The 23279-nt window shown below is 45.8% G+C and overlaps 1 protein-coding gene across 1 annotated transcript in view; it reads right to left on the bottom strand.

The window, feature by feature from the left end:
* Positions 1 to 23279, bottom strand: part of LOC141273238 (cartilage oligomeric matrix protein-like) — a 1071601-nt gene that overhangs the window by 337712 nt on the left and 710610 nt on the right. Inside the window, exons 9-10 of the mRNA XM_073684814.1 lie at positions 13623 to 13730; positions 13067 to 13226 (exon numbers count right to left, since the gene is read on the bottom strand). Of these exons, the coding sequence (XP_073540915.1) occupies positions 13067 to 13226; positions 13623 to 13730 (268 nt within the window). The remainder of the gene's footprint in view (positions 1 to 13066; positions 13227 to 13622; positions 13731 to 23279) is intronic.

Raw genomic sequence — 23279 nt, 5'->3', positions numbered from 1 at the left:
GGTGGGCTCGTCCAATGCTGCTCTAAAGCAGGCCAGGCTAAGAAAAGTGTGGGAAAGGTTACCAGGACAAATAGTGGCGGCTGGTGACTGAGTATGGAGACCTCGCTGCCGAAGCAGCCATGAGGTAGTGACCAGCTTCAGCCTCCTCCAAACTAAAAGGCCCCATTTCAAGTGCAAGCTAGCAGTATGGTATTGCAGCCTGCGGGTGGGTGGGTGGCAGGCTGCATACTTACGCTTGCATTCCAAGAAAACAAAGCAGATGCTAACTTCTATCATCATCATCATGCTCCTCACCTTGGCACTCTCTACTCCCCTGATGGAGAAGCCAGCGCCCACCGGAGGAGTCTCTGGTTGTCTGGTGGGCTCGTCCAATGCTGCCCTAAAGCAGGCCAGGCTAAGAAAAGTGTGTGGGAAGGTTCCCAGGACAAATAGTGGCGGCTGGGGACAGAGTATGGAGACCTAGCCGCAGATGTAGCCATGAGGTAGTGGCCAGCTTCAGCCTCCTCCAAACTAAAAGGCCCCATTTCAAGTGCAAGCTAGCAGTATAGTATTGCAGCCTGCGGGTGGGTGGGTGGTTGGCTGCATATTTGCGCTTGCATTGCAAGGAATGGGGGACGTACAATTGAACACTGCCCTGGGACAAGGACTTGCACGGGGATAGTTGCAAGTCTGCATCTTCTGATGAGGTAAGGATCACTTCTGATGGGCACACTTTTAGGCAGTGACCTGGGTGTCAGAGTAGCTTCCAGGGGTCTTCCCCATGCTGTTCCCATGTCTTTTCAGCACTGTATGCATGTGTCACACAGCACATGGCCAGATAAGGTTGTAAAATGTTAAAATGACATTTTTCGGTGAATGCATTTGTCACGGTTGAAAGCAATACAAAAGTGTAAAAACGCATAAAAAATGCTACTTGTGAACATAGTCCAAAGTGTGGAGGAGTATTTTTGTTTTTGCTTATTTATTTTACCTTATACACAAGTCTTTACCCTGGAAAGGATGTTCCTTAACGTATTTCACAGGAAAATAGTTTCACTTTCATTTTTGAACGTTTTATTGTGAGCCCGTAAAAGTGGCTTAATACCTCTGACCACATTGTTGACAGCAGTGACCTGGGGGTCTGAAATGCTTTCTGGGGCGATCCCCATGCTGTCCCCATGTCATGTGAGCACTGCCATTATCGTTTTGGGCACTTTTTAGGCTTTCTACAGACTGCCGGAGGTTCCGCCGAAAAAATGCTCGGGTCTCCCATAGACTAACATTGGGCTCATTGCTTGGGTCGAGCACCCGAGTATCACGATGAGCTCGGCCTGAGCTTCGAGCACCCGAGCATTTTAGTGCTCGCTCAACACTAGTGTCGAACCTACACCGATCTTATATTGATAAACTATCAATATCTAAAAGGTCATTGAAATAAAATTACTGGAAAAACCTCTTTAAAGAAGATACAAGAAACCCTGTTATCTAAATTTTATAATAATACATTATTAGAATATGTCCTATTCATCAGTAAATTAGTATAGAAAACAAAACAAAATTAGCGCATTTCTCCCTCAATAACATACAAAGGAATTGTGTCTAGCTGAAGGAAATTATATTGACCAAGATCACTTTGATCAGTGGAAGATTTTTTTTCTGCTATGGGGTTGTTGTATGACGATCCTGATCGAGTTTCTTCTGCTGAGACACAACTGAGATGTTTAAAGCAGGGGTCAGGGGATGTTGAAAATTATTGTACACACTTCAGAAGGTGGTCTTCTGAAGTGAGATGGAATGATTCAGCGTTAAAATGTTTGTTTCTTGCTGGTCTAGGTGAAAGGGTTAAGGATCTGCTGATTGCTTTCCCTGCACCTGGAAACTTGCAAGAAGCCATGCAATTAGCTATACGGGTGGACAGGAGACTGCGTGCAAGGGTTAATGAGGAGAAAACTCCTGCTATGGCAGCTCCTAGTCATCAGAGGGTCTGCTCGGATTACGGAGACTTTTTGGAGATTGGGGCGATGCCACTCCGCTTTTAGGAAAAAGACCACAGGTTTTCCAAGCGATTGTGTTTTTACTGTGGTAAATCTGACCATTTTGTTAAGAACTGTGAGCTTCTGTTAAACAAAGAAAAAAAAAGGTCAGTTACACCCGTATTGCTTGTTTAAACACTAAGGGAGTATTTCTTTCAGGGAGTACCTCATTGCAGGAGGAGTTGATTGAATTTCAGGTATTTGTGGATTGTGGTTCTACACTGAATGTGATTGATAAGGGTTTTTTGGAAAAAATTAAATTGGAACCTAAACCTTTGTCATCTCCTATTTCTGTGGTTGCTGTTGATAACACTCCTTTGAAATGTGTTACTCACAAGGTTGCTGCATTTCCCCTCACTATCAATGGCATTCACCAAGAGAATTTGGATTTAGTGGTATTAAATAATTTACCTTCTCCAGTAGTGTTAGGTTTGCCTTGGTTAAAACTGCACAATCCTTTACTGGACTGGTCTACTAATGAGATTAAATCTTGGAGTCCTAAGTGTTATGATAAATGTTGTAACGGTCGCATTGCTGCTGTGGAAAGAGGGGAATTACCTGTACCTATTCAGGATTTTTGGAAGGTTTTTTCAGAGGAGGAGTCGCAAATTCTACCTCCTCATAGGGACTATGATTGCACCATTGAGTTTGTTCCTGGAGCTACTCTTCCCAAGAGTCGCTTATTTAATCTTACTATCTCTGAAAGAAAAGCCTTGGAGGAATACATACAGACGAGCTTGGCTGCTGGTCACCTTAGACCTTCTAAGTCACCTGTGGCTGTTGGATTTTTTTTTGTAAAAAAAAAAGACGGCGGTTTACGTCCATGTCTGGACTTTCGAGAAATTAATAAAATTACCGTACGCAATTCCTACCCACTGCCGTTAATTCCTGACTTGTTTAACCAGTTAGTGGGGGCCAAGTGGTTCTCTAAAATTGATCTCCGGGGGACATACAATTTGTTGCGAATGAAGGAGGGTGATGAATGGAAGACTGCTTTTAACACTCCAGTGGGTCATTTTGAGAATCTGGTTATGCCTTTTGGTCTTACCAATGCACCAGCGTTTTTTCAGAACCTTATTAATGACATCCTGAGACCTTTGATTGGTAAGAATGTGGTGGTGTATTTGGATGACATTTTGATTTATTCGCCAGATCTGGAGTCTCATTGGCAGAGCGTACGTGAGGTATTGCAGTTATTAAGTGACAATTCACTTTTTGCTAAGCTGGAGAAATGCGAGTTCGCTGTGCAGAGAATTCGTTTTTTGGGCTACATTATCTCCAGCGAGGGATTTGAGATGGACCCGGTGAAGGTTCAGGCTGTGCAGGAATGGCCTAGGCCTATTGGTTTAAAATCGATACAGAGATTTTTGGGTTTCGCCAATTATTACAGAAAATTCATTAAGAATTTTTCTATAATTGTCATGCCGCTGACCGATCTCACCAGGAAAGGTGCGAATACGGTCCAGTGGACTACTGAGGCCATTGAAGCTTTTGTGTATCTCAAGGAGAGGTTCAGTTCTGCCCCCATCCTTACGCAGCCTGATGAGACCAAGCCTTTTTTGGTCGAGGTTGATGCTTCTTCGGTGGGGGTCGGTGCGGTTTTGTCTCAGGAGAACAAGGATGGGGTTCATCCCTGTGCTTTTTTTTCGAAAAAATTTTCTGAAACCGAACTTAATTACGATGTTGGTAAACGGGAATTGCTGGTTATCAAACTCGCATTTGAACATTGGCGTCATTTCTTGGAAGGTGCTAAATTTCCCATTCAGATTTTCACTGATCATAAGAATCTGATCTATCTAGATGCTGCCAAGCGCTTGAATGCCCATCAGGCTAGGTGGGCACTGTTTTTTTTGCGGTTTAATTTTTCGGTTACTTACATCCCGGGTACTAAGAATGTTAAAGCTGATGCTTTATCTCGCAGCTTTTCTCCCATGGTTGGTACCGAGGAGGAGGAGAGCATTTTACAGGAAGGAGTTGTGGTAGCAGCATTGGACTCCATTGTGGAAGATGGGATTCTGAAAGCCCAGGAGGATGCCCCATCTAACACTCCCCATGGGAGGTTGTTTGTACCTAGAACCTTTAGGAGAGAGTTGTTTGTGGAGTATCATGAGTCTCGGTTGGCAGGTCATCCAGGAATTTCTGAGACTAAGAGACTGGTAGGTCGCAGTTTTTGGTGGCCTGGGTGGCAGAAGGAAATCATTAAATGGGTGCGTTAATGTATGGTGTGTGCTAGATCAAAGGCTTCACATGCTCCTACTGCGGGGTTGCTTTGCCCTCTGGAGGTTCCTTGTGCACCTTGGACGCATCTGGCAATGGATTTTATTACTGACCTTCCTGTGTCCGAGGGTTTCACTGTCATCTGGGTGGTCGTGGACCGTTTTAGCAAGATGTGTCACTTGGTTCCTTTCATTAAACTACCCTGCACTAAGACACTCGCTAAGGCATTTGTCAAGGAAATTGTCAGACTCCATGGCATTCCCACCGACATTGTTTCTGATAGGGGACCTCAGTTTGTGGCTCGTTTTTGCCGTGCCTTTTGTGACAGGTTGGGAGTCCATTTGTCATTTTGATCTGGGTATCATCCTGAGTCTGATGGACAGACAGAAAGAAAGAACCAGGATGTTGAGCAGTTTTTGCGTTGTTTTGTGGCAGATAATCAAGAGGGGTGGTCTGAGTTTCTGCCACTTGCTGAATTTGCTCTTAACAACCATACATCCTCTTCTGCTGGGTGTTATCCGTTTTTTTGTTGTACTGGGAGACATCCTTCATTTGGTTCGTTCTCCAAATTGGTGTCGGCTGTGTCGGAGGAGGAGAATTTTTCCGGTGATTTGGAGAGAGTTTGGACTGATGTACGTTGTAACCTTCAAGAGGCTAACAAAAAGTCTAAGAAGTATTTTAACAGGAAACTTCAAGAGGTTTTGTTTGCTGTTGGTGACATGGTTTGGTTGTCCTCAAAAAATCGGTGGTTGAGGATTCCTTCTAAGAAATTGGGTCCGAAGTTTGTGGGACCATTTAAGGTGCTTCAGGTGGTTAACCATTCTGCTGTTAGGTTGGAGGTTCCCTCCTCCTGGAAGATTAATCCGGTGTTTCATGTTTCCTTGTTGAAAAAAGCTGATGTATCGGATAGGGATGCCACTGTCACAGTTCCTCCGGTGGTGGAAGACGGTAAATATGAAATTTCTTGTATCCTGAATTCCAGAAGGCATAGAGGGAGATTGCAGTATCTCGTCGCTTGGAGAGGTTTCGGTCCTGAGGATAACTCCTGCGTAAGAGCAGATGATGTCTCTGCTCCTAGACTTATCAGAGCGTTTCACAGGAGGTTTCCTGATAGGCCTGGGCCGGGAGGATCCGGAGGGTCCTCATAGAAGAGGGGGTACTGTTAGAACCCTCCTGTTAGATTTTTTCTATTTTGTGGTCACGTGACCTGCTGCCTATTTATTCCAGCTCCGCCCTTCTGGCTTTGCTGGACTTCAGTGTTACTTTGACTCTTAATCTAGCCAGGTGCTTTGTACCTATCTCTATAGTTTGCTTGGTCCTTGGACCTCTAAGTATTTTTGTCTGTTTGTCTTTTTGCTCTGCTACAACTTCTGCTAGGTGTCCAATTTTGTCCCAGTCCTTAGTACTTTTATGGACCCCTCCCTTATATCTATAGGTCTGCGTTCAGACTAGCTGAGGACGAAGGCGAGTCTGTTCACAAGGAACAAGTTGCCCACTGCATAGTAGGGAATCAGCTTGGTCCTATTGTAGGGACAGTTTTCCTATTTTTCCTTAGTTCTTGTAGCAGATCATAACAAGGACACCTTGAAAACCAGTATTCACCTCCGTAGACCCTTGGTCATCAAGGACACAGACAATGAATACCGACGGTGATGGTAATGACGCAGGCTCTGGAGACATGACAAATCTACTAATCAACGACCTGTGGAATACGTTAAGGAAATGCATCACTGGGAGTAACTCCAACTGGAATGTCGTAGGGCTGAGGATGACCGTAACCCTATACGGACCATTCACACTAGAACCCAGAGTCCCTGATGCGTACTTCCACCTGACGTTTTTAGTGGATGCCCATACATACTCATTCACACACAGGTCCGTACCTGAACGTTTATTACCACACGTACGTTTGGAACCAGATGGTACTTGCAGGACCAACAACGGAGGCGTCCCCCTCGGTCACAAAACCCTTCCCCTTAGGAGACTCAGTGGTAACTAGAACCCCCACCTGATCAACCCCTCTTTGAAGACACCAAGATCTAGAGTTAACCTGGGGTATGGATAGAGTCTCCCCCCTATTCTCTGGTAGCACCTTAGCTACCCCCACCGGAGAAGGAGGGGTAGGTTTCACCAAAACGGCAGAGATAGTAGCACCCAGGCAACTGTTCTTACAAAATTTGCCCCAGCTGACTACTTCTCTGGACCGCCAATCTACGACCAGATTGTGCTTCTTCAGCCAAGGAAGGCCTAAGGCGATGGACGTAGGCAGACCCTCCAAGACGTAACACAACAGGAACTCACTATGTAGAGTCCCTACGCGCAAGTCCACATTATGTACAACGGGTCAAATTCCTCTGGCCAAAGGGAGCGGAGTCCATGGCAAAAATTGGAATGGATCTCGCTAGTGCCCTACCGATAAGACCATGGGGCTGAGCAAAGCGAGCAAAGCGAGCATCAAATGACCAAAATGACTCCAGCTCCACTATCCACCAAAACCAGAATAGTCTCAGTTTTCCCACCTACTACTATGTCAGCTGAAAGGGAAAACAAAGACGTATTAATGGAGGAAATGTACACACCCTGGTTGTCTCCCTCCACACGACAAGGGGGATGCGGTTTATGCAATGGATCAGCAAGTTTGGCCCGAGATGGGCAGACATTGATGTAATGATCCATAAGACCACAGTAAAAACACGCGCACTTCCCGTAGTGAACCGCACGCAACCTAGTGTGAATGGAGGTACCCCCCAAACTGCATGGGTTCATCCGACAGCACCTGCGTGGCCTCCTCCCTAAGAACAACAACAGGGGGCAGAATCGGTGTACATCTCTCCCTGAGGCGTCTATCCACCCTGATAGCAAGGGCCATGGCGGCCTCCAACAACCTTGGAGTAGCATATTGGGCTAGTGAATCCTGCAGCCTAACTGACATACCCTCACAAAAGTGTCAGTGGCCCACCTCCGAAACTCTGAGCAGTACTCCTCAGCCGCCCGGCCCTTACTTGATCCTACGGAGTTTTGACAGGGAGACACTCTCAGGATCACTATATTCCAGGGCTTAAGCTGCAAAAATCTCGTCCACTGACCGCAAAGATGGAGAGTCGGTCGGTAGAGAGAAGGCCCAGAACTGGGGATAATGCCCAAGAAGGGAGAACAGAATCCCCACTCATTATTCCTCACTCCCTGAGGAACGAGGGCAGAGCCTGAAATATAATTTGTAGGCTTCCCTAAAAAATTCAAATTTCTCTCTCCCTCCATGGAAACTGTTGGGAAGAGATATTTTGGGTTCAGGTTGAGTCTGGGCATGACCCGAGACCCAATACCCAGATATTTGCTGAAGCTGCTGCACCACCTGTGACCGCAACTCGGTAACCTCATCCATGAGGGGCTGAAGCAGCTGTGCAAATGCTTGGGCTTGAGCCATAGGGACTCAGGGGAAAGAAAACGGTGCGTGTCACTTATAATGGCACGGACAAGGGGATGTCCAGCAGACGGCACAACAGACGAATACAATGGAATGATATACGGGGGAGGAAGGCGCTAACGGTAGGGAGTGAGAAATAGGACACCTCCTGACACTAACCTGTGTCTGTCGTTAAGGTCCCCTAACACCCTACGCAGGTCCTTCTTCCCGCCGCCGTCACGTGCCTAATTCCTGACTGTCACCTCACCCTAATGATTCGTGACAATAAGTCTTGCAATGACATCCAAACCACTTCTATTTATTTATGGAAAGCTGCATGCAAATGTTTGATAATTGTTAAGATAAGATAACTGAAAAATATATTGGACTTCTTTTTCATTATATTGTTGAATTTGTGATAAATGAGGTTGCTGCAGACAACACCAAAACTGTTTCTTAGAACAGTTTTAATGAACTAGGCTCAAATTGTCCACTTTAAGTAATTTTGTGTGTCCATATTTACCTGTAAAAACTGAAAACTTTCTATCATCTGACATCAGACAGATGCATTATATTTGTGGGATTTTTAAATGCACAAGGCACAATTCAAAGGGGAACCTATCAACCCTTTTTCATGCTACCATAACCACAAAAAGCATGAAATCCAGACTCAGTCATTACAGATTGATATGATTTATTTATAGACAGGACTACAACCATAGATAAAGAAATAGAAAGACCTGTTCATCAAGTCAACTGGGTGGGAAGGAGGCAAAGGGAGTTGCTCAAAGCATTTTTCTTCCCATGGCCAGCTTACTTTTCAGGCTACTATTTTTTTGTAAAACGGAGTAGTGTTTCAGATTAAAACAATGCTGCAGAGCAGCCTTTGTTAGTAGTAAGCTGGGCACAGGTCATATTCGGTGTGACCATGCAGCTGGTCTAAACTGTCAATTTTCAGGAATCCACCACTCCTGGAAAACTGGAAGCTAAGAGACAGAGGAGTGGTGTAGGCCGTGTATCGGGGAGTTCTCTCTCAGAATACAGCGGGCCGAGGACAAAGGATACCAGCAGACAATTTGTTAGAGAACACCTTTTTACTAAGAACAAAAACTGGGTTGCCCCGGCAACTCAAGAAAAGAACACAGATAAACTTCACAAAAACCCAGCTCTGGACAGCTGGGATACCTGCGCTGCACAATGGACAGGACCAGGAGGTACTACAAGTTAAACTAATGCGGTAACCAAGTGTTACCCAGAACAAGGATGTAATCAGATGGGTGCAAGAGGTGGCCCCTGCAGTGGTGCAGTGCAAAAGTTCACAAACTTAACAATGCTCTAGGATTACAATACTGTTATTCTATACACACGCTCACCCACTGAGGGGAGAAGCTAGCTAAGGTTCACCGAGGCCTGTTAGCAAACAATGTCTTTAACTGAGAACCTGTGTTTGGTGCCAAACTCTCTCTATAGGTTTGTGTCCATGCACCCACCAGGATCCCTGTTGTGGGGCCTGAGTTCAGGACTTACCGGCCATTAACTGATCTCTGCAGAAGCTGTTTGATCATCTGACCAGTCTCTTAACTGGAAGACCGAGGAGAGGATCCTGAAGTTGTCACAGGAGCACAGTTTCAGTCTGTCAGGCTGTCAGATGGCCCTTCACGTCACACAGATACCTTGGGGGGAATTCAACTCTGCATCCAACCGTAGTCGCCCCCCCAAAGTGATTCTTCCGCTCTGGCAGGAATCACAGGCATAGTGTCACCTTTACTCAAAGTCCTTCTCAGCTCCCAGCACACTGCATCCACAGAGCTTTGGATGCAGCAGCACAATCTGCCTCTTCTCCTTACTCCCTCCTCTTTTCTCACTAAAACACCATCAAGTTCACCATAGAGTCCCTTTCAGAGGCAACAGAGTCCTCTTGTGGCCGGAGGCTGACACTGCAGCAATGTCCACATATCTCTCTCTCACAGTGGCATGCTCCTTAAAACACAAGATTAAAACAACCCTTTAACTTGGAAATCAGTGCATTTCAGAGTTCTTTAGCTATTTAGTAAAGATAAGATTATTGATAAGATGAGCAGCAGATATGTTCAAATATACATTTACCATGTATGATCAAATGTTTAGTTTAGTGTCACGGACAGCCGCTCTGGTGCTGGCTGTAGAAGGTCACTGAGCTTGACATTGCAGACGCCTTCTTGATTCCCTCATCTCTGTAGTATACTTATATCCTTCTTCCTTTAGGACACAGCAGCGACCTCCACCTTCTGCTGCTGATTGACAAACCCTTGCAGGGTAGTTAAATAGTCTCAGTTTCTTCAGAGAGTCACCGGTGATAGTTCTATGTACTTCTTTGCAGGCTTGGAGCTCTAGCAGTAGGCTAGTTTCTTCTCTGGTACCCTTGTAGGACAGTTGGCGTTATCTCTCTGGTGTCTGCTCAAGCTAAGTGTATCCCCTTTGTTTGCCTACCTTGTTGTCTTTAGTTTGTAGTGGGGCCTGACTAGTGCTCACCCTGTTCCCTCCTTATCTAGGGCCAAGCTCTAGAGACTTTCAGGGCTTGGGGTCCTATTCAGCGATAGGTTTGGAACCTATATAGGGATGATACGGTAGGCAGGGTGATATTAGTTCTGCCTAGGGGTCTCCACTCCCCCTTTCCCTAGTGTTTGGGCTTCCTCCCCCTCCTCCCTTCGTGTTGCACTTAGTCTTTCCCACACTTTGTGTGACATTTAGAGTGACGGATTGATTTGAGTGTAGTTATCATATATGCAACATTTAGTAAGTAAAATGTATATTATTTTACTAAACGTAGCAGATGCATTTACATAACATTTATATTTACTACCTCTTCTGCTGCAACTATTTTGTAATCCTACAATAACTTTTTAAGATATATTTATTAAAATATTTCTTGTATTTTCTAAGGATATATTGCAGTGATATAATTAATATATGAGATACGAAAGACTGGAACTGTATTTATATTGCAGTAAAATTTGTCCACTTTAGATTGACTTGTTACAGTGCAATAGTAATATAGTGATTCTACTGGTTATTGGCCAAGTCTGAATGTATGTTTTCGACAACACACAACTGGCACAGTTTAAATAGCGTTCAATTTTTTGATGCTGAGAAAACTGTTCAGTATTTTTATCACAGTAAAATTTGCCTATCTCAGATGGCCTTGTTACAGTGCAATAGCAATATAGCGATGCTACTGGTTACTGGCCAAGTCTGGATGTATGTTTTTAACACACAACTTGTAAATAGCGTAGAATATTTTGATGCTTTGAACACTTAGAAGCATTTGTATCACGGCAAATTTAGCACACCTCAGATGGACTTTTTCACTGTTTGCATTATATAGCGATACTATTCCAATCAACCAAGTCTGGCTGTATGCTGTTAATGCACAACTTGAGCAGTGTAAATTGCGTATATGTGTTTTCACAACAATTTGCAGGATTAAGAGCAACAAGATTATTTGTAGCCCTCAGAAGGGCTATTAGATATGAGTTCCAGCAGCAGAAAGGATGTGCAATAAACCCTATCCTGTCCTACACTATCCCTTCACAATCTCTAACTACTGCTAACAGCAGTATTAATATTCAATAGAATGAGCTCAAATAAGTGCTGTTGTTGGAGATTAAAGAAATAAAATTGGTGTGGAATCCCTGCCTTCGCCCAGCAACAGCTCTCCCTACTGTGCCTGTTTCCGGGATAGACTGTGACGAGCATAGGGTCCTGGGTCTTATATAGACCCAGTGACACTATGTGACCAGCCAATAACACCAATGTCAATACCAACATGGCTATGGCATTACAGATTCCTCCTGAGCTTTCAATAAATACTCGCCGAGTAACGAGCCTCCCGAGCACAGTGATGCTTGGGCGAGTAACGAGTAGTGACTAGCACGCTCGCTCATCACTAGTGTTGATATCCAAGTACACAACCTGATTTGCTTCATCCAACAAGCATTCAAGTTAAAGGGGTATTCCCATCTCCAAGGCCCTATCCCAATATGTAGTAGGTGTAATAATAATATTAGAAAAATACCTCCAATTAGAAATGTAGTATAGTTTTTCTGATTCGCTATGTCTCTTTCCTCATGTGCAGTATATTGCAGGATCTTAGGTATACACGGTTACGACCTCTAGCAATTAGCTAACTGTCAATATATCAATGGTAGTAACCATGGATACCTAAGGTCTTGCAATGCACTGCACATGAGGAAAGAGAAATAGCGAATCAGAAAAACTATACTACATTTTTAATTGAAGGTATTATTAGGGTATGTGCACACGATGCAGAAATGAAGCAGAAAATTTCTGCATCATTTCTGCATCTCCCTTTCAGAAAAAAGCATGCAGATTGTGCATGCGTTTTTCCTGCAGAATACATGCGGATCCACATGCGGGTTCACATGTGTTTCCGCATGCAGATTGACAAGCGCTTTCCAGGCGATGTTAGCATCACCTGGAAAGTGCTTGACAACTAGGTCACACTGTATAAATCCATGCAAACAGCATGGATTTATATAGTGTGACCCGAGAGAGTGTATATACAGTACTTACCTCCGATGGCCCGCGCTGTCCTGCTTTACACTCCGTTCTCCCGGCTGCCGGCAACTTTGAATTGAAAGACCTGCCGACGTCAGCGTCACATGACCCGTCACATGACTCTGACGTCAGCGCAGGTCCTACAACTCACTGCAAGTGCCGGGAACCAAGCAGGAGCGCTGCGCGGGCCGACAAATGGTAAGTATATATATATTTTTTATTTTATTCTTGTTTTACAGCTTTTTTTAATGGTACCTGGGTGTGGATGAGAGTCTCCTCTTCTCCACACTCGGGTACCATCCGCACATTAGAACGCGCCAATAACGCAAGTACAGATGCAGTCTTGCGGAATTGGCGCGTTCTAATGCAAGTCAATGGCGGCGAAAACGCCGCGTTTACGCAAAATTAATTGACATGCTGCAGATTTTTGATCGCAGCGTTTATGCTGCGGAAAAATACACATCATGGGCACAGCACATGCGTATTTCAATTGGGGAACATTGCTTCCCTTCTACCATGCGTTTTTCATGAGTTTCCGTGGCATTTACGCAACTGCAAAAACGCTGCAGAAACGCATTAAATACGCATCGTGTGAACTCAGCCTTATTATTATTACAATTACTACATATTGGGATAGGATCTTGGAGATGGCAATACCCCTTTAATACAGTTTGAAATTGGAAAATATACATAGAAATTATGATCTATTCAAAATATTCATCTAATAATGGTGCAAATAGTATATTCAGGTACACATCATGAATAATTAATCAGCATTTCCAATACAAAACCCTATAATCAACCCTTTCTCTTTGCCTGTGGCTATATAATTTTCACATTGATATGTACTATGATTTAAGTAACAACTGAAACATACTGTCTCCATCCATATCATCATCGCAGACATCTCCTTTACCATCCCGGTCAGTGTCTTTTTGGTCATCATTCTTGATGTTGCGACAGTTATCACAGGAATCACCAAAGTTGTCTTGATCTCCATTTCTTTGATCCACATTATGAACATAAACACAGTTATCCTACGAAAGAAACCATGTGCATTCATCAGTATACATAATATTATTTATTGAGATCAAAATTCATGCTTTCATGTCACTAAATATTGAATCAGTGTACTATGTGGTAGAGAACAGTGTTATTCCTTTAGATCACCGACATATTTTTTTTTTACCAATGAAAAAATGAATCCCGCATAGATATCTCTACTCAAGCTCCAAACCTTTAGCCCATAGACTCTGGGTATGGTGTTAAACACATTTCATAAATCTGATATATGCACATTTCCTCACCTGGATTCATGTAACATATTTATTCATATACACTTTAGAATTTGAAGCATATATAAAAGTGTGATGTTACATTAAAGTTCTTTTATTTGTCCTTTGTTTAATATGTGATACAATTATCCGGCAAACCTCGGCATTTGGAATACCATCTCCATCAGAGTCATCATCACAAGCATCCCCAATTCCATCTTTATCAGCATCTTCCTGACCAGAATTAGGTACTGTCACACAATTGTCCTGAAAAAGTGAAAAAAATTAGCTCATTAAAAAAAATTATACTGTGGCGTAGATTACCAATGTATTTGCAAAATTAAATCTAAAAGAGTCAAAGACCCTTTATCTAAATTGTCTAAGAAAATGATCTAAACAATGATTATCAAGAGCAACTTTTTTTTACTATTGTCTCTATATACTATATTGATTGGTAGAGTTATTAATTCATAAATATTACAATACTTTTATCATATCTAATTATGATGTAGTTTAAATCAAAGGTGATTAATAGTGATGAGCGAGCACAAAAATGCTCAGGTACTCGTTGCTCGGTTCGAGCAAATTGGAATGCTCGAGTGCTCGGTCCGAATAACGAGCCCAATGTAAATCTATGGGAAACTCGAGCATTTTTCTGGCGACTCCCCCAGACGGTCTGCAGAGGGCCTAAAAATTGCTCAAATCGACAGGAACAGTGCTCAAATGACATGAGAACAGCATAGGGAAGATCCCTGGATGCATTTCTCACCACCAGGTCACAGATGTCAACAACATTGACAGAGGTATTACGCCACTTTTACGGACTCACAATAAAACATGCAAAAACAAAACCAAAATGGATTTTTGTTAAGTAACATCCTTTCCAGGGTAATGACTGGTATATGAGGCAAAATATAAACAAAAACAAAAATGTTCCTCCACAACTTGGGCTATGTTCACACGTAGCGTTTTTGATGCATTTTTGCACTTTTGCATTGCTTTCAACGAAGACAAATGCATTCACTGGGAAATGTCATTTTAACATTTTACAACCTTATCTGGCCATGTGGTGTGTGACACATCATCAAAAACATGCAAACAGTGCTGAAAAGACATGGGAACAGCATGGGGAAGACCCTTGGAAGCATCTCTGACTCCCAGGTCACTGCCTAAAAGTGTGCCCATCATAAATGGTCCTTGACGCATGCGAAGATGCCTCCCGCCATGCACCTGTGGTTGCAAACTTGCAACAATCACCGTCCATGTCCTTGTCCCAGTGCAGCATTCAGTTGTCCCTACCCCATTCCTTGGAATGCAAGCGCAAGTATGCAGCCAGCCAAACCCACCCACAGGCTGCAATACTATACTGTTAAAGTTTTGACAGCTGCTTGCACTTGAAATGTGGCCTTTTAGGCTCGTGGAGGCGGAAGCTGTCCGCAACCTTATGGCGGCAGCGCCGGGTGTCCATACTCAGTCCCCAACCACCACCATTTGTCCCGGTGTCGACTCCGCCTTCCACAAGCACGGGTCCAACAACATTACCCGTGCCCTCCCCAGTGCACTTACTGGGAAGGACCGCCTAACCACAAACACGTGGACAAGTGAATGTGGCCAGGGATGGTATGGAGCCAGTCCACAGCTTTTTTTCTGAGAGTTGTATGTCACCACAGCCATATTCTTTAGCTTGGTGAAAGGACTTGGGGAACCGTATCTACTCCAGCTGTCATTTCTCCCAGGAAGTTCTCTAAAGCTGCTTGCACTTGAAATGTTTAGGCTTGTGGAGGCGGAAGCTGTTCACAACCTCATGGCGGTGGCGGCTGGGTGTCCATATTTGGTCCCCACCCACCACCATTTCTCCCGGTGTTGTCTCTGCCTTCCACAAGCACGGGTCCCACAACATTACCCGTGCCCTCCCTAGTGCACTTACTGGAAGGACCGCCTACCCACAAACACATAGACAAGTGAATGTGGCCAGGGACGGTGCGGAGCCAGTCCACAGTTTGTCGGCAAGCTGTATTTCACCACAGCCATATTTTTTAGCTCGGTGAAAGCACTGACTTTTGGAAAACCATATCTACTCCGGCTGTCATTTCTCCATCACCAGGTTCCGCCCATTGTCACACACAACCATGCCTGGCTGTATGTTCAGTGGTGAGAGCCACAGATCAGGCTGCTGTGTTACAGCTTTCAACAACTCTGCAGCAGTGGGAGATTTGCCACCTAAGCATTACACATGTTATCTTCAGCACAGCCTGTTGCTGCTTGGCCAAGGCAGTGCTGCAGTGCTTTCAGCTTGTGACTGATGTGGTCTTTCGGAGATAGAGGCCGAACTGGAGGAGGAGGTGCAGGAGCTGAACAATGTGATTAGATTGAGGCTACATTGGCGACTCTGGTTTTTATACCAAAGAAAGATCCTACTGTGTTTCTTTTTATGTTATTTTGTAAGACAAATGCATTCACCGGGAAATGTCATTTTAACATTTTACAACCTTATCTGGCCATGTGGTGTGCGACACATCATCAGACACATCTTGTTTCATTTATGATGGAGGGATTCTGAAAGTCACAAAACATATTTTTATAGGGCCATCAGGTGGCCCCTACTATTCTTAAAGGGCCAGCAGTCGGCCCTCGATATTCTTAGAGAATACTTAAAGAGTGGGTCTCCTATACTGTTATTGCGTATGCAGTGACTGCAAGGGCTGCCAAAAATTTGGAGGAACTCCAATGCCCCTTGCAAGAGACGTAGAGGTCAGAGAGCCTCCTAAAAACAATATTCCAATAATTAGGAAGTTGGTCCCCCATAATGTTTACCTATGCAGTGAAGCAACGACTGCCAAAAATTTGGAGAAACTTCAATGCCTCTTGCAAGAGGCGTAGAGGTCAGAGAGCCTCCTAAAAACAATGTTCCCATTATTAGGAAGTGGGTCTACCATAGTGTTTGCCTATGCAGTGAAGCAATGGCTGCCAAAAATTTGGAGGAACTCCAATGTCCCTTGCAAGAGATGTAGATATGTTGATATGGTGGTGGAGAATGAGGATGTGGAGAAGGAGGAGAACAAGAGCAAATAGACAAAATCAGGAAGCGCATACCTATGTCTGGGTGTGAAGACAGAGGTGCATGGGAAACCTCCCCCCAAAAAAACACTGTATTTGAGTTTATGTTACGCTGCTATCATTCGGTGGTGTTGAGAAGTCTGGTCCAATCCAGCCCTTGATAATTTTTATAACAGTCAGCCTGTCAGCATTTTCAGTTGACAGGCGAATGCGCCTATCGGTTATAATTCCACCGGTGGCACTAAAAACTTGCTCTGACAAAACTCTAGCAGCAGGGCAGGCCAGGACCTCCAAGGCATAGAGAGCCAGTTCATGCCATGTGTCCAGCTTGGATACCCAATAATTATAAGGCACAGAAGAATCACGGAGGACGTTGGTACGGTCGGCAACGTAGTCCCTCACTATCTTCCAAAACTTTTCACTCCTTGTGAGAGTACCCCCCACCTCAGGGCCTGTGCAATGGGAGAGTCTGAGAAAACTGTCCCAGAACTTTGACAGTGTTCCCCTGCCTCTGCTGGATTGCATTTGTGGCTCTCTCACCTGTACTCCTTGGTTGTCCAATGAACTGTGACCTCTGCCGCCAGCGTTTTCAGATGGGAATTTTTTCACTAATTCCACAACAAGGGCCTTCTCGTACTGCCCCATTTTATTAGGCCTGTCTTGCAAAGGAATATGAGACAAAGCTCTCCCTGTAGCGTGGATCTAGAAGCGTCACCAACCAGTAATGACTTTCACCCAAAATTTGGACAACGCGAGGGTCATGGGAAAGGCAGTGTAAAACTCAACCATGTGTGCCAGACTGCAAAGAGGCAAGACTTCCGTGTCCTCACCAAGAGGACGACTGACCATGCTCTCTTCCTTATACTCCTCCTCCTTCTCCCTGTCCTCAGGCCATCCACGCTGAACAGACGGTATGGCGGTTCTGCAGTTAGTAGTGCAGGAAACTAGCTCTTGTTCTTCCTCCTCCTCTTCCTCATTGTCACCCAATCCACGTTTGGATGAGATGAGGCTGGGCTGTGTGTAATCACCCTGTATGGTTCCTTGCTCCATCTCATCGTGCTTCCCCTGCAATGCATCCTCTTTCATTAAGAGCAGAGAGCGTTTCAGAAGACAGAGAAGCTAGATGATGTCGCTAATTATGGCATCATCGCCCCTCACCATCTTGGTGGAGTCCTGAAAGTTTTGGAGGATGGTACATATGTCTGACATCCATGTTCACTCCTGAGGTTTTATGTGGGGAATCTGACCTGAATACCGACGGCCTTGTTGATGCAGGTAGTCAACAACTGCCCTATTCTGCTCACAAATCCTTCCCAACATCTGCAGTGTAGAGTTCCAACGCGTGAGGACATCACACACCAGTCGGTGAGCCGGAAGCTGCAAATGCTGCTCAAGCATGGCAAAAGCGGTGGAAGCTGTAGCTGACTTTCTAAAATGGGCACACAGGCGGTGTACTTAGACAAGCAGATAAGACAGATCTGGGTAGGTATTGAGAAACCGCTGAACCACGAGGTTAAGCACATGGGCCAGGCATGGTACGTGTGTGCGCTCACCTCGTCTCAGAGCCGCCACCAAGTTCCGGCCATTGTCACACACGACCATGCCTGACTGTAGGTTCAGCGGTGTCAGCCACAGATCTGCCTGATCTTTCAGAGCTGTTCACAACTCTTCAGCGTTGTGTGGTTTGTCATATAAGCATATTAGCTTCAGCACAGCCTATTGCCGCTTGGCTGAAGCAGTGCTGCAGTGCTTCCAGCTTGTGACTGATGTGGTTATTTCGGAGACGGAGACTGAAGAGGAGGAGGAGGATGTGCAGGAGCTCTAGAATATGTGGGCAACCCTGATTGACCCAGGGCCCAAAATCCTCGGCGAATGTAGGACGTGTTGCGTCCCAAGGTCCGACTGGGTCCCGGCTTCCACTATGTTAACCCAGTGTGCCGTCATCGAGATGTACCGTCCCAGACCACAAGCACTTGTCCACGTGTCCGTGGTTAGGTGGACTTTCCCAGTAACTGCATTGTTGAGGGCTAATGTTGTGGGGCACGTGCTTGTGTAATGCGGGGACGGCACACCGGGAGAAATAGTGGCGGCTGGGGACCGAGTACCGAGGGACGGCCGCTGCCTTCAGGCTGTGGAAAGCTTCCATCTCCACGAGCCTAAAAGACAATATTTCGAAGTGCAAGCAGTCGCGAAATGTGTTAATTTAGTAGTGTGGCCTGTGGGGCATTAGCAGCGTATTTGCGCTTGCATTCTAAGGACTGGGGTAGGGACAACAGAACGCTGCACTGGGACAAGGACATGGACGTGCTTGCTGATGGTGCTAGTTGAGAGTGTTTAACGACAGGTGCAGGGTGGGAGGCATCTTGGCATGCGCCATGGACAGGGGATTGGCGTGCATGCACAACAGCGGAACGAGCAGTTTCACCCAAAGACACTGTTGCTGGACCCTGGGGTTTGGCCCACTTAGTCGGGTGCTTTGATGCCATGTGCCTGATCATGCTGGTGGTGGTCAGGCTGGTAGTTTTGCTACCCCTGCTGATACTGGCCTGGCAGATGGTGCAAATGGCCTTTTGGGGTTATCGGCAGAGTCTTTAAAAAATAACCAGACTTGGGAAAACCTAACAGTTGTACTGGCAACTTCCTTTGTGTTGGTGTTATGGGGAACGGTTGCCCGCTGTAGCATTGGCGTCTCTGCCTCCTGCCGGGCAGAGACAGCGTTCTCCTCACCGTCGTGGCCCTTGTCCGGCATCTTCCTGCTCTCCAGCTGCTGTGGCACACATCGCGCGCAGCTTCCCAGACACTGTGCTTAGGACACGCGCTTTCTCCCTCTTAAGGGGGCCTTGCGCGCCGCCCTAAAAAGTCCCCGGCCTATGAGCGGAGGACTTCTCCTATATAAGGCACCTCCTCCAAAATGGAGGTGCCTTTGCAAGGTTGTTGTTCCGTGTACTAACACTTGCTTCAGCCCTCAGGTCCAGCTGCCTGTCAGTCCAGCCCACTAGTCTGCCTAACAGTTCTGCCTAACAGTCTGCCAGTTACCTGTCGTGCCCGCCAGCCTGTCTACCCGGAGCACCTGCCAGTTACCTGCCGTGCCCGCCAGCCTGTCTACCCGGAGCACCTGCCAGTTACCTGCCGTGCCCGCCAGCCTGCCAACCCGGAGAACCAGCCAGTTACCTGCCGTGCCCGCCAGCCTGCCAACCTGGAGCACCTGCCAAGTAACCTATCGTGCCCGCCAGCTTGCCTACCCGGAGCGCCTTTCTGGCTATCAGCCGTACCTGCCTGCTTATGTACCTGGACCACCCGCCAGCCTGCCTGCCGTGCTCATCCGCTGTAGCGGTCAGCTCCTGTCATCTGACTTGTAGGAGTCGCCTGCTCTCACACAAGGTCGGTCCCAGAGTGGCACCTGGTTCACCTGCCCAGTCCCTCTTTGGTTCACGGAGTAGACTAAGCCGCCATGTGACCTGGGTCAGGCTGAGTAGGCACTTAGTCCCGCCCCTCTGGTCCCTCCTTGCACCGAAGCAGAGGTTCCACCACCCGGACCCGTAACACCTGCCTTCTGTCTGCGGCCACCACATTGCTTCTTCCTGCCTGTTGTGGTGCTATGCCTCCCTCCCCTTGTGTGCTGCTGTCCTCGCTCTGCATGTCCTCCTGCCAGGTTGGGTCAGTGACTTCATCATCCACCATCTCGTCTTCCACTTCCACACCCTGGTCCTCCTCCTGATTTTCTGGCAATTGTGTCTCATCATCGTCCATCTCTTGTGACACTTTCCCACCATCGCCTTCGTATGACTGTGGCTGCTCAAATATTTGGGCATCGCTACATGCGATCTCCTCTTGCCCCGCTTCAAGTGGACCAGGCGAGAGGCCCGAATCTATAAATGGAAAAGTGAACAGCTCTTCAGAGTGTCCAAGCGTGGGATCAGTTGTCTCCGGGCACTCAGCATGGTGGGAGGAAGGAGGATCAGGGTGAGGAATTTGCGGTCCAGACTCACAGCTACTGAGACTTGACCGTGTGGAAAACAGGGTGGTGGTGTTGGTAGCTAAGTGACTGGAAGCATTATCTGCAATCCAACCAATAACTTTTTCACACTGCTCTGCGTTCAATAGTGGTGTTCTGCTGTCCCCTATTAATTGGGACAGGAAGGTCGAGCGAGAAGATGTGGGTGTTTGTTGTGGCACAATTTCAGCTTGCCCACGGCCTTGTCCTCTGCATGCACCATCACGTCCACTTCCCCATCCCTTGCCACGCGCCTTGCCCATTTTAAATGGAGGACAATATTTTCCACGCTCACTACAAATGGCTGGATTTGAACAGCAGCGACATGTGATACGTGTGACGAAAAACCACAGTTTTAAATAGTTGGCCTGTAGGTTTCTATGTTTCACAGCGACCTGGTGTCAATAACTTCACTGACACACTGCAGCAAAGTTTACATGGAGGCCAATATTTTCCACGTTCACTAAAAATGTCTGGATTTTTATCACTGTAATATGGTAAGAATCTGGCTGTATTCTGCTGTGGCAACAAGCAAATGGAGAAGAAAAACGGTGTTCTCTGGATTGCTTTTTAACCAAATAATGAGGATTAAAATCAAAAAATTATTATCCCTGGCCCATGATACCTGGGGCTATTTGTAGAAATAGCTGTAACAGAAGCAGCAGACAGAACTGGAATGGAGCCTCTTGTGGTGTACTATACACTGCAGTCTGCCACATACACTGCCTTCCTGCCTAATTCCTGCTATTACCACTGATAATATGCAGCTGGATTAGTCCTCAGAAGTACTGTGAATTCAGATGGATATTATAGATATATATTGTGGAATACCTATACTAACTCTAAACAAGCAAATCTCTACCTGACGCAGCAGCACCTCTCCCTACTCTGCCTGATTCCGGGGTAGACTGTGACGAGCATGGCGGCACCCGATCTTATATACAACTGATGATGCTGTGCGGCCAGCCAATCACTGTAATGTCACAACCAACATGGCTACGGCATTACAGTGTGTAGCAGGCAATCCCTGCATGTTCATTGGCTCTCTAAAGAGCGCCAAACATGCAGGGAGGGGACCCGAGCTCCCGCCTGAGCAACCAGGAAATACTCGCAGAGCTCCGAGCATCTCGAGTAGTGAGATGCTCGGACGAGTACCGAGCAGTGGCGAGCATGTTTGCTCATCACTAGTGATTAATATATATTAACAGAAAATATGAAATAGTGAACCTGTGCTTAGGAGGAGGTATAGGGATTATATAAGTGCTTTCTCTTACAGGTATTTTAGAGTTATACGTATAGAAAACACTCAACCTACAGTAACAATTGCTGAACTGACTGCTGAACTATACTCACCCAGCATTTCAAAGCGAAAGTGTGACGTCACCAAGCTCCGGCGGCTGTACATGCTGTATACGACCACCTTCTCTCTGTCAGACATCTCTCTCTTCAAACACATCAGCTGGGGCACTTCTGTTGTGTGAAACGCCAAAGGTAATGCCCTAAGAGAAGCAGCTGCAACCACAAATCTCCATAAGGTAAACCCTGTTGGATCAGGAGACTGTCCTCCCTCCACACCTATGGTTGGGAGTTAAAACTCCTTTGCTTTTGGTGAATCGATATTACCTGCAGTGCTGTGAATTGGAATAGACACGGACACTATAATAGACATACAGTGGTGAAAAAAAGTATTTAGTCAGCCACCAATTGTGCAAGTTCTCCCACTTAAAAAGATGAGAGAGGACTGTAATTGACATCATAGGTAGTCATCAACTATGAGAGACAAAATGAGAAAACAAATCCTGAAAATCACATTGTCTGATTTGGAAAGAAATTTTATTCAAATTTTGGTGGAAAATAAGTATTTGGTCAATTACAAACAAGCAAGGTTTCTGGCTCTCACAGACCTGTAACTTCTTCTTTAAGAGGCTCCTCTGTCCTCCACTCATTACCTGTAGTACTGGCAACTGTTTGAACTTGTTAACAATATAAAAGACACATGTCCGCAACCTCAACTCCACTATGGTGAAGAACAAAGAGCTGTCAAAGGACACCAGAAACAAAATTAAAGCCCTGCACCGGGCTGAGAAGACTGAATCTGCAATAGGCAAGCAGCTTGGTGTGAAGAAATCAACTGTGGTAGCAATAATTAGAAAATGGAAGACATACAAGACCACTCATAATCTCCCTCGATTTGGGGCTCCACACAAGATCTCACCCCATGGGGTCAAAATGATCTCAAGAACAGTGAGCAAAAATCCCAGAACCACATGGGGGGACCTAGTGAATGACCTGCAGAGAGCTGGGACCAACGTTACACAGGCTACCATCACTAACACACTACATCGCCAGGGACTCAGATCCTGCAGTGTCAGACATGTCCCCCTCCTTATGCCATTACAAGTCCGGGCCCATCAGAAGTTTGCTAAAGAGCATTTGGATGATCCAGAAGAGTATTGGGAGGATGACATATGGTCAGATGAAACCAAAGTAGAACTGTTTGGTAGAAACACAACTCGTCGTGTTTGGAGGAGAAAGAATGCTGAGTTGCCTCCAAACAACACCATACCTACTGTGAAGCATAGGGGTGACAACATCATGCTTTGGGGCTGTTTCTCTGCCAAGGGACCAGGACGACTGATCCGTGTACACAAGAACGTGTCCCACATTAGCCGTGCCCTCAACAATGCAGTTACTGGGAAAGTCCACCTAACCATGGACACGTGGACAAGCGTTTGTGGGCAGGGACGGTACATCTCGCTGACGGC

Source organism: Phyllobates terribilis, unplaced genomic scaffold, assembly GCF_046119375.1.
Source record: "Phyllobates terribilis strain yellow unplaced genomic scaffold, ASM4611937v1 Scaffold_1__5_contigs__length_1240528914, whole genome shotgun sequence".
Classification (NCBI taxonomy): Eukaryota; Metazoa; Chordata; class Amphibia; order Anura; family Dendrobatidae; genus Phyllobates; species Phyllobates terribilis.
This window is presented reverse-complemented; position numbering and strand designations above follow the sequence as displayed.